The 12,791-nt window shown below is 40.0% G+C and overlaps 1 protein-coding gene across 4 annotated transcripts in view; it reads left to right on the plus strand.

Annotated features, from left to right (window-relative positions):
* The first annotated feature begins 658 nt into the window (after positions 1–658).
* Positions 659–12,791, plus strand: part of SH3BGR (SH3 domain binding glutamate rich protein) — a 29,994-nt gene continuing 17,861 nt past the window's right edge. Inside the window, exon 1 of one of the 4 annotated variants that reach the window (XR_014026233.1) lies at positions 659–1,937. Coding sequence is in view for 1 of the 4 variants with exons in the window: in XM_081326232.1 (XP_081182358.1) it covers positions 1,893–1,937 (45 nt within the window). In the remaining 3 variants the exon portion in view is untranslated. The remainder of the gene's footprint in view (positions 1,938–12,791) is intronic. The other 3 variants (XM_081326232.1, XR_014026234.1, XR_014026235.1) reach the window with 3 other exon arrangements.

A 12,791-nucleotide genomic window follows, 5' to 3' on the forward strand; every position in this document is an offset into this window, starting at 1 on the left:
GCCAAGCCTGAGAAGATCAAACAGGACACACAAAGCCCCCAGCTACCTCAGTGATTATGTTCGCTCTTAAGCCTGGGGGAGGAGGAATCTGGAGGGTTAAATGTAAAAATTGTAAATAAGCTGTATATAGTTAAGAAGGAACGACAGAGGATCCTCCTCACTATGGGGGAAGGGGTGCAGTGTATGCCTCCCAGCATACACAAAGGACAGCACAGCAGGAGGCTGATGGGGCAGATCAGCAGGAGGGTTGGACAGCTCTGGGCGATAATGATCACCAGGGATAAGCCTAACGACTTAAGCTGTTGACAGCCCCAGGCATGGTCAGCCTGGCAGGAAGCCCAGGGTTGAACTGATTGGCTGCCAGCCACCTGGGCAGGTACAAATAGATGCCAGGTTCCCCTGTTTCCCCAGTTCGTTCTGATCAGAATAAACTCATCGTTACCCCCAGCTCTGTGTCCGTCTCTATGTGAAGCACGCGACTTTACAAGCATAATAATAATGCTTCTGCCAGGTCCTTGAGAATGACTCAATTACATGGATAAAAATTCCAAATCCACTCTGGACATCTCGCTGTGATGAACCATAATAACATAGTTGTAACTGGAGGAATCTGAAATTTCATCATAATTAAAACACAACGAATAATTAGTAGAAAGCCATTTTAATATACTAAAGCTACAAGTTATACTATACCTTTCAGATGATAAACATAATGCTGACATAGAGGTGTGAAGAAGACGAGAGCAAAATTTTGTTCATTTCAATTCTAATAAAGCCACAATATGCTTTATTTTTTGTCTTGATATAATGCTAAGTAAGGTAGGTGTAGCCATTATATAGTTTTCAAAGTGCTGGCTAGGTCCATGTCATCTGAGTAGTTAAAGCAAGAGACATTCTTACCAAAATCTCAGCTGCACCCTGCTTACATGTGCAAAAATGAATTGGCAAGAGTAAAAGGTTTTGCACAACATTCACTCATAACACTGAGGTAATGTTTTTCAACATTCATCTCTGATCGTATGCTGAAAATAAGATTCATAAGTAATCAGCTTAGCTACCCTACCAGTATCAATTTTAATACACAATTCCCTGTGTCTAATTATAATCTTCTCCTGGTTTTCCTACATTCTTCTTTTCCAATGATATCTTTTTTTGTATCTAGAGATTTTCATTTCATTGACGGATAAGAAAATTTATCACTGAAACCTTCCTCATTGCGTAGTTATGCAGCTTTTCTTTCTGTTACAGGACTGATAGAAGGTTTGTAAAAAGCTGGCATTATACAGAGCCATTGAAAAACCAAGGAGAATTTTGAACTGGTTTTAAGCACTTGAAAATCATATTTTTCTTTTTCATGTTGTAAGGCAATATAGGTTTTTTTTTTCTTTCAGGATTTTACAGTTTGGAGAATTTTACTCTGACCAGAAGAGTAAGGAAGATCCTTGAGCCCTAAGTCAAGACCAGTTTTTTGTCTTACCAACCCTTAAAGACACAGATTCCTCTCCTCCTACTCCTCTTGGGCGCTTCATTCTCCCCACCACACTCACTCCAGCAACTTGCAATGATTGGTGCCTTGCAAGTCCCTGGCCTTTTAAGGGCTGCCAACCGGTCAATCTAAAGTGACAAGCAGGTGAAGTCCCTCGCAACAGATACTCTCACAAACCAATCGTCTCTTCGTTCATCTGTTCTGGAAATACCCGAGAGCCAATGAAGTGAGGCAGGGGGAAGGACGAGGGACCAGCTGAACTTAGGAGAAGCGGAGATGCCCTGGGGATTCTCTCTGCCTGCCAAGCTGCTGCAGGGCCTCTAACCCTCCGCTTTTTTTTGTGCGCACTGGAGCCTGCAGCCGTGCTGTTTCTGGTGCCAAGTCTCTCTGCAGTGCTGTTGTCAAAATGGTGATCAAAGTGTTTGTTGCAACGTCCTCGGGGTCGACAGCGGTAAGTATATGCATGTGATTTATGCGTGTCTGCAGAAGTCTTCGGAAGCTACTTGTTTGCTTGTTTAAGAAAGGGGCGTGATGCAAAGATGTGCCCCCATATCACTCTCTGTCTCTCTTTCTCTCCCCCCCCCCTCCTCTCCCCTCTCCGCTTTGAAATTCTGCAAGGGTGCAGCCTTGTTAGTCCGTTGTTGCAACCAAAGTTAGTGTCCAGAGCGTCAGAGAAAATATTTTCTTTCTTAGCTTGTCGATTCCTGTAATACAAATTAGTCTATTCACCATGTAGTGAAACGACAAAATATTTATTTCATACAGATGAAAAAAGCACAGCGTGCTAATGTTTTATTTTTAGCAACCTTGGTAAGAACTGGTTAAACTAGGCTAATTACATATTGGAAGATAATAACAGTCTCTGATCACATTAGGGGAGAAAGCACTTTCTTTTAATAGAAAGATGCAGTGGATATATTAAGGGATTCCTTTCTCCAGCTATTACACATATTATCTCCAATTTCTTTTAAGGTTATTTTAAGCTTTCCTATATTACTATCCTGTATCTTGGTAGTGGTATCTGTTCTTAGAACCATTATGTTTGCTGAAGTAAAGAAAGAGTAGGCGAAGGGAAGGTGGGAACTGGCAATGAACAGTTTCCTTTTATATCCAGTTCCCACATGAGCTCAAATTACTGTCTTGGCTGAGCAATCAGTCACAGCGACATGTCTAAACAAACTGGTTGCAGTCGCACATAACTGATTTCATTGCTTGCTGGCTTTCATGAAGACAACCTCAAGAAACCTCCAGAGAAAAACTGTTGGCAAGACTAGATTAAAGAAATTTAGCTGGTGTTTGTTTGTTTTTTCCCCAGCCTGAGGTCCACCAAATAAATAACAGCAGTAGTCTGTGAGAAAGTTGTCTATGTTTCCTGGTTGTGTTAGAAATTCAGAATTTTAACAGGGCAATTAATATGGAACAATGGAAGTTTCAATGGAAAGTAAAATGTTACATAGAATGAACATGATAGAAATTAAAAAGCCTTTGCTCTGTCCCCCTCCCCTCCTTTTAAGAGCCTTCTGATCTGAAGTCAGAGAAACCCATCTCCACTGATAAAATGCAATGTTTCCTTAAAGGCAATAAAATGCTGACAGACAGCCCTGTTACCAATCAACATTTAAAAAGCATGGGAGTTTTAACACTTGTGCCAGTCCTCTTACACCTCTGCCTAGCCAGGAAGATCTCTGCTGATTAAGAAGAGGACAGAATATTTCCTCTAACCATAAAAGCTATATTTCCTGCTTTCTTGTCATAAAAACATTTCACTCACACCCAAGGCTAATAGCTGTATATAAACCTTGCTGATGTGCCAGTGTGTGGTCAGCTGTTCCAGGAACAAGGTTTGTGCTGTTTCTGACCCAAATATTATAAGAAGCCTCTTCCCAAGCAGCTGCCTTTGCATTTTTTTCCCGCGGAGAAAGGATCTCGGGCAGATTCTTGCAACAATTGGCACCTCCAAGATGGGACTCTGAAACTGACTTGATGGACAGACCTGGGCCGCATAAGCTTTTCACCACTGCCAGCAACAACAGACCCTTTTGTCTGTAGGTAAGCTTTCCCGGGCCCTGCCTGTTCAGGGGGAGGTAGTAAAGGGAGTCTTGAGTTCATCAGCTGCTTGGAAAGAAGGTCAGAGTACCACCAAATTTTTGTGCTCAGCGGTGAGTGTGGATGTGTAAGTAAGTACATGAAGGGGGAATCTCCTTTTCTCCTCTGCAGTAGGATCTTGTCTTTTCTGTGCTATTCTTAACCACACCTGGCCTCTTACTAGCCCAAAAAGCTGTGACCAAGGGAATCTGGAAAGCAAGAGGTTTTGGCAAAAATACAAGCCCTACTGCAGGAGAAGAGGACTGTGTGTGTGTGTGTGTATGTGTGTGTTTGAAAGAGAGAGAGAGAGAAAGCTTGCACCTGGGCAACTACCTCCTGATCCCTGAGTAGAGTCCAGCTGTATTAGAAGAAAAATCCCTTACTCTAGCCCAGGGGTAGGCAACCTTGGCTCTTTTATGACTCATGGACTTCAACTCCCAGAATTCCTGAGTCAGCATAGCTGACTTAGGAATTCTGGGAGTTGAAGTCCATGAGTCATAAAAGAGCCGAGGTTGCCTACCCCTGCTCTAGCCAAGCCAGAGTCCTTCCAGACCTAAGGTGTGGAAGCAGCGAATGGGTTCAATACATAAAAACAAAGGGATGCTTACCTCCCTAAGAGGTCCCTTGGGTGCACGTGTGCACTCCAAAAAGACAGGCGACCACGGTTGGATAGAATGGGGAACACCTTGTTAAGAGTTCTCCCAGCAGCAAGACTTTTAGTAGCGCAATATTGGAAGAAGGAGGAACTGCCTACTATAGAAGAGTGGACTTTGAAAGTTTCTAACTTGGCGGAAATGGCAAAGATTTCAGCATATTTGAAAGAACAATCGCAACAGAGATATATTGTGGAATGGAGAAGATGGATCGAATATATTCAGAATAAATATGGGACTAAAAAGTTTCATTTAGCATTTGAATAAGTAGTGGTTTTATAAGATGTATTATTAGTTACTTGTTATTTCTTAGTAATATAGTTATGTTTATGGAGAGTTAAAGTGTGATAGAATTGAATGTTTTATTTTTGTTGTTAGCATATTGTAGCTTAAGTTTGTAAGTTTATACCCTGTATTCAGCTCTGGGAAGTCGGGGAGGGGGGAGGGGAGGGGAGGGGAGGGAGTTTTTTCTATTTAAAAAATGTACTGTAAAACTTTTCAATAAAAAAAAAGATTTCTCCCAGGATCCCCATAGGGGAGGCTGCTAGAAGCATGGGATGACAAAAATGGCCTGAGCAATGTGCGCGCACAACAATTATGTAGGGAATGGACCCAGTTCAGAGATGCAGCAGGCAGTCAGATTTGGCAAAATAAAGGTACTTTCACAATTGAAAAAAAAGAAAAAAGAGGAAAACTCTGATTTTTCCCCATATCTGTGTATTTTGCAATCATTGAGCAACGGATATCTTTATTTAGCTTTTTTGCCTTTGAAAATGAATGTCAGACCCACCCTAGCTGGCCCCTCAGGAAAGTAAGACTGTTGAATCCACTGAGTTGAATCAAAATAACTATTACTGAGAGAAACTTGATGCAGTAAAGTCTGGTGGAACCTGAAGGTCCTGCGCAAAGCGTAAAACAGTTCTTTCGGTTTCCCTGTCCCCACCCCCCTGACCAATTCACTGGCAGCCAATTTGATGCCGAGAAGATGTTTTGAGAACACTGTGGTGCTAGACACATAACAGTTCACACTCAGGGTGTGAAGACCTTGGAACTTGGCAAAAACTGGCTGGGAAGGAGTCCGTCCAGTCTCCAAAAACAGTCCCTCTCCCTAATTCCCAAGTGAACAGCAGAAGCAGAAAAATCCCAAGCATGGGAAGTAAATGGGGGGGGGGGAAATGAGTTACTTATACAGTTGATGGCAAAATTGGTAAGCCTTCTTGAAAAGTACCTTCTGAAACAGGAATCAAACTAAGATCTAAGATGAAATTGACTATGGTGTATAAAACTAAGAGCTCTGATTTTTCTTTCTTTCTGCGTATGTATGTGTATTCAAGTCTTTGTGTGTCCTTGAGGTGAAAGAATAATGAAAATAGTACAGAGAAATTGATGACGCTTTTATGCATCTGTCAAATATCTTTAATCACCAGGGACAAGTTTTTTAAAAAATTCTGTTAGGAAAATGTTAAAATAAGTCAAATATATATCTTCACCCTTGTTTGCCTGGCTAGGAAAACAGGGCGAAGGGAGCCATGTTCCTTTTTCTCTCCCTGTGCTTTTAAGAACAGCCCAAGTTTGTCAGGAGGGAATGTTCTAAATTCATTTAAAAATAAAGTTTTATTTTCGATTGTATGTATGTTTTAGGTATGTGTATTGTGGGTGGATTTTGTCTGTAAGCCATGCAGTATGCCTATCTGCAGATGCCTACTTATTTCTATCCTCGTCTGTTTGTGTGTGCATGTCTTCTCCTGTTAGCTCATTTCAGTATACAAGCCAGAAAATAACCTCTTTTTCCCAATAATATCTTTAAGCCTTGGACTTTTCAAATTCTGCTTGCAAACTATTCACCCCACCCCATTCCACTTCTCCATCTCTTCTCCTGACTCTCTGTTCCTCATCCCCTACTCAAATTCTCTACAAGCTAAATGACAATAGGATCTGAATGATTCCCACTGTAACTGAAGGAACAACTTTGTTGCAATTAAACTTGCGTTTGAATTGGAAAAAAGAAAGTAGCCTGTTATAAAAGAGCGGAAAAACTTGGTGCTTGCAATGAAAAGACTAAACTCTCAGTACTCCTTGTACAGCATGTTGAGTTCTGGAAAGTGGGGCTGGTTGGGATCATACCTTCATGATATTCTGCGTGTTTCTTATTTTTTTTGTGCTAAGGTATGCTTGATTTTTAAAAGTATATGCTTTGTTTGTGGGTAAGATGATTGATGGTTATGTAAATGGAATATTGATAGCAAATGGAAAGATTATGTAGTGCGTAGTGTGTGTGTGTGTGTGTATCAGGATCTGAATGATTTCTCTCTGGTTCTAGCCAAAGGACCAAAGATATAAAGCTTGACGTGCTTCTGCTTAATATAATTTAAGATCTAATAAAGCATGTGCATTTGGAAGCCCTTGCTACTACAAAAAGGGGTGACAATTATTATTAAATGTAGATACTAAATCTGCTGTCCTTTTCCTTGGAGCAAAGGGAAAAAAGGCAAAGTTTTTTTTAAAAAAGAAAAGAAACAGAGCTACCAATAGTTTGGTCTAAGTGGTTAAGGCACTGGCTGGATGACTTTGGGTCAATCATTCTCTCTCAGTCCTAGGGAAAGAGGCACCGGCAAGCCACTTCGGAAAGAGTTGCCAAGAAGATGGATTCAACAGCATAAGCTTAATATTTTTTAGGAAATTGTTATCTAAATTTTCCTTTAATCTTCAGAAAACAAGGCTTTTGTAATAGTAATTTTTTTTCTGCCAAACCTGATGGGGCTGCGGAAAGGTGTGGGGGGTACATTTATTTGTCTCCCCAGCTACCCTATTCCTACCTGCTGTGATTTACATTCCAACTCAAGGCTGGGCTTTGAAATGCATAACTCTTACCTGTGTCTTTTATCTTCTGTGTGCTTTACCTTTAAAACCCTAGAGGGTCATGAGAACAAGTTTATTGGATTTCCTTCCTGTCCCTTAACATGGCATCTGATAGGGGAGAAAGCGGGGAGAGAAAAAAGTAAAGTTTGGAACATTTCGAAATGTATATCTTGGCTCTTTTATGACTTGTGGACTTCAATAGCCAGAATTCCTGAACTAGCCATGCTGACTCAGGAATTCTGGGAGTTGAAGTCCACGAGTCATAAAAGAGCCAAGGTTCCCCACCCCTGGATAATCTATCTGAAGATTTTTTTTTCTTTCATTTCTTCAACTTTTGGCTCTGGAAGCAATCCATATACTAAGGGGATATACAGTATTGCTATGTATATTCTCCCAGCTGTGCTAGATCTGACCATAGGAAATTAGTAAGGAAATGGGAAGGTATAAAAATCCTTTGCAATTGAATGGAGTGGGGATGTGATGGTCAGTCCAGCTTTGCCTCAGGATTATTTGAATCTATTTTGCAATCACGTTAACCTCTTCTAATTTAAAAATCAGCCTAGCAACCTCATCATAAGCAATGGGCCATCCCCATGAAAGGCAAGAAAGTTACTGAGATTTTTCCATCCTCTGCATTGCAAATTCCCTTTTTACAAGTACTCTGGTTACTTCACCAACAGGAAAAATAGAAATGTGGACCCATCAATTTCCTCAAAGTTTTTTTTTCCAGCCTATCTGCCTCCTGTCTGACCATTGAAGGAGGGGAATCACCTAGTCTATGCAACAACAAAAAAAGGAAAAAGGTTTGAAAACAAGAGCCCGTTTTCCTACTAGTAGACACAATAGAGAGAGAGCTGCAGGAACCTGGTAAATAATTCCTGTTGTGGAACAAGCCTAACACTAATGGGCATAGATGTATGGTGTATGAGGACCCTAGTTTCCCCACAATAACAGTTGATGGTTGTCTTTTTTGGTAGACTTCAATAGGATGAGAAGGACTGTAGTTGCTTCACACGGAACATTGATGCTTTCACCAGAAAAAACAAAGCCTGCCTTTCTCCCTCTTGCATTTCAGTAGCTAGATTCCCATCATTGAACAATATCAACAATTGATTTGTTTTTACTGGGACTACTGCATGTTGTACTCTTTAGCAGATTGACTTAATAGAATTGGGTGTGTGTGTGTGATAAAAAGTACTGATCTCTATGCTTGCAATTACTGCTATGTTTTCACCTATTCTGTGCAATTATTATATCGTGTAGTTACAACACACACACACACACACACACACACACACACACACACACACACACACACACACACAGAGCCAAGCCAGACCTTAACAAACCCATCAAATAAAACTCCAGAGAATAATTGCAGAAGACCAAGTGTATATATTGTGAGGGTTAAACTTGTTGGTGTAATCTTATAATTTCACACAAAATAAAAGGAATTTGGCTGGCAATAACAGTATTTTTCTACATCAGATCTGGGAATGTCTTCCGTACAGGACAGATCATGGCTCCCATAAAGGACAAACCATGGCTACCACAATTATTAGGGACCTTTTATTGATGTGCAAAATCCAATAAATTGGATATGCATAAAGGGGGGATTGAAAGAAGTTAAAAAGCCTTTGTTCTGCCCCCCTCCTTTTAACAGCCTTCTGTTCTGAAGTCAGAGAAACCCATCTCCACTAATAAAATTCAATGTTTCCTAAGGCAATAGAATGCTGTTGAATCAATCAACATTTAAAAAGCATGGGAGTTTTAACACTTGTGCCCATGCTTGTACATCTTAATACATAGATCATTATTTGATTTGCTAAAGTAGGGTAGGATTTTTAGTTGAGACAGAGATTATTGTAAATTTTATTTTGATTGATATTAGACTCATTTTTCTTTGTAATTGTACTAAGTTGGTTTTAATTTAAAATTTTAAAATAATATGATGCTGAAATATGTAGAGCAATATTAACATTTTCCTGAAATGTTTTGATTCAATGTTTAATTCAACTTTACAATACTTGAAAATTTCTATTTAACAACTGTATGACCTAGGCAAGTCACTCAAAGTAAACAGGCCACTAAGGATCTTCCCCAAGAACTCAGTGGGACTGTGGAAAATAACATTGAAAGTCAACTTAAGTCAGTTTGCACAAGTGGTCATCAAGTGCTGTCCTGCATAGGTTTGAACCTCCTCAGACAGATAATCAAAAGGACTATATACAGGTATAAATTCAAGAGTAGAACTATCACCAGACATCCCTATTTGAATGACATCAAGCTATGTGTTTCTTCTAATATGAATGTATAGTGAGGACACTGGGATGTCATTCAGACAAGAGAAGTATGACCAGATGATGGTCAAAAGAGAAAACGTAGTTAAGACTGATGGAGTGAAACTTCCAGTGGGCTACGTAGCAGACATAAAGGACAGCTACAAATATCTTGGTATACCATAGTCACATAGGAACCATGATGAAGAACCAAGAGAGACAGCAATATCCAAGTATCATCAAAGGATAAGACAGGTCCTGAAAAGCCAACTCAATGGGAAGAACAAAAAACATGCAACCACATGTACAATACATCCTGCTATAGCAGATAAATTGACCTATATCCTTCATCTGTGTTCTGGTTAAGCTAAGGTCTTCTCAAATAACTGGCCTTATTTTATATCTTCAACTAATTAGAGGACCCATAATAGTCTACAAAAGTAACAAATTATAGGCATGTAAATTACATTGTAAAGTCAAACCTTTGGTGGATTCTGTTCACGCAAACCAGTAATATGGTTTACTTGGTTTGAGCTTAATTGGTTTGTGAACCACAGTGATCTATAAACTATTGTTTAGCACTCGTATAAGAGACATATGGATTCTTTAAAAATCATTATTAAAACATACAGTTTACTGTAAAGTGTAATCCTTTCAATTGCCTTCCAATAATTTTTGCCCCACAAAATACACCAACTGAGTCAGAAGTCACCATTTTGGGAATGTAGAAGTCACTGCCCACTTTTTCAGGTAGTGTATGGTATCTCTTGCATCAACAGAAGGCTGACAATACTTTAATAGTCTCCCACTCAACTGATCATGTAAGGGACACTATGATTTGGGCCACTACTATATCTATGGCTTGGGAGACACTGATACCATATCCTCTACTAGAAGGTTTGCTTTCTTTTGCCCTTTTGCTCTTTTTCTAATCCTGTTAGGCATGTTCTGGGAATAAAGCCACTGTGTAAAATGTCAGAGTACTAGTTTGTAGACTAGTCCATGCAGGAACATATTTGGTATATTAATAATCTATTTGATTTTTTTTCAAATCAAAACATATCACTTCAGAAGTTATGCATTTTATTATGTATATCTGCTTTAAGAGGTGTAGAGTTTTATACGATATAACTTTTTAATTTACAGCAGGGGTGTCAAACTCAATTTCATTGAGGGCCGCATCAGCATTGCAGTTGCCCTCAGGGGGCCAGGTGGGTGTGGCCTGGGTGGGTGTGGCCTACTGGGTGGGCGTGGCTAGAGTGCGTATGGCCTACTGGGTGGGCATGGCCAGCTCTACATCGTTCGCATCAAGGGTGCCTATGGGGGCCTGGGGAGGAGTGGGACAGATCTGATGGTCTCTGGCAGAAGGAGGGTCTCTGGGCCAGGGCCAAGGCAGTGGGGGCCGTTCCCTCACTGTTTCCAGGATGGCTTTGCGGGCCGCATGAAACCACTTTGCGGGCCGGATCTGGCCCCCGGGCCTTGTGTTTGACATGTCTGATTTACAGAGTGGATAAATGATTATGCTGAGAATGATGCAATTATTTGTATTTATAACCCTAAGTGTTTATTCTTTGATAATGTTGCTAACTCTTATCAGTCAAAGGCTGTTGGGCAAATAATTTAACTCTACAAATCTTTTTTTGTAATAGGAACAAGCATTTGTTGTTTTTATTCTAAAATATTTATGTTAGACTGATATATATATATATATATATATATATATATATATATATATATATATATATATATGTGTGTGTGTGTGTGTGTGTGTGTGTGTGTGTGTGTGTGTGTGTGAGAAAGGCTTGAAAAATTGGGCAAAATGTTGTTCCCATTCTGGTTGATGGATCACAACTAGATTCATTTATAGGTACCTTGCCATGTCACTTTTAGGAAACAGTTAAGTCAATAGTATTTTCAGGTAATTAATTTAATCTAGGTTGAAGATGACATATTTATCAGGCTCATCAAGTAAAATTCATGTCTAAACAAGGCTGTTAGCCTGGAATGCCATGCTCAAATTTCACATATTGATAGTTAAAACACACTAATGCAGTTTCTTCTCAACCTCATTAGTTTTGCTTAACTTGAAAAGAAATGATAGGATTAAAATAACAGATTCTCTCCCTCACCATTTTTTTATAAGAATATAAAAATACATGTGCACATAAATGGAAATTATCACCTCTGAGAATCCTGGATCGAAATGGATATAGACCAGTGGTGGAATTCAGCCAGTTCGCACCAGTTGGCAGAACCAGTAGCTAATTTTTTGTTGCCCAGAATTGACTTCCAGAAGCAGTATCTGAACAGGGAACTGGTTGTTCACATATTTGATTCCCACCACTGATATAGACCCCTTTTTCTTGCACTGTATTTTAACCACATTTGCAGATACCATTTTTTTAATAACGATAAAATAGGAACTGGCCAAGAAATCTTATTTAAAAAAAAGTTAAATTTTTACCTGTTAACTTTTCTTCCTGAAGTCATCCAGGTAACAATCAAGAAGTGAAATTTATATATAGAATATGGGTAATCTTGATTTACAGACATTCATTTAGCGAATGTTTGAAGTTGCAACAGCACGGGAAAAAGTGACCTATGATCATTTTTCAACTTACAACCACTGCATGGTCATGTGATCAAAATCCACATCATTTGGCAAGTGGCATGTATTTATGACAGTTGCACTGTCCAAGTGCCTATGATCACCATCGTTGACCAGGAATTAGGAGACAGCATAGGAAGTATCAACTGTGAATATGTGCAGATGGTCCTTGTTATGTATTTACATGTTTAATCATACACACAAGTCAGTAATATAGTTCAACGGGGCTGAGGTAAAAGCCGCGGCAGCTTTTGACAGCTGTCAAAAGCTGCCGGAGATCAACCACGCAAGCGCAAGCCGGCTGACAGCTCTCGGCTGTCAAAGTCGCCGGCTACCGCGCACGCGCCACCAGTTTGACAGCTCCGAGCTGTCAAACCGGCCCGACACCGATTGGCTAAGACAAACAAGCGGGAAACCGGCACAGCCCCGATTGGTTAAATATCTGACAGCTGTAAGTATAAATAGGAGTGCTGTTTACTTGTTCTTTGCCTGGTTCAGAATAAAGTTGAGTTCTGTTAAGCCTGCTGTCCTGCCTGCTCCTTCAAAGCAGTCCTGCTGTCTTTGGGCACTTGCAGAGTCATGGATGCAGGGTCACGAAAGGACGGCAAGGAAAACACCCAATGTCCTAACCCACCTGGGAACGTTCGATGTCTTTAGGGAAACACCCAAAAGGGAACATTTTTAGCTACTTCTGCTTTCTCCCTTCTTATCTACTGGGTGAAATCTTTATCTTATGTGTGTCAGCTTTGTTGGGTGGATTGCTTATGTAATCAGAAAGAATAAATTTAAGGATTTCTTGTCATTCAGGGCTTTTCTCTTTT

This window comes from Vipera berus (genome assembly GCF_964194415.1).
Source record: "Vipera berus genome assembly, chromosome: 4".
Lineage (NCBI taxonomy): Eukaryota > Metazoa > Chordata > Lepidosauria > Squamata > Viperidae > Vipera > Vipera berus.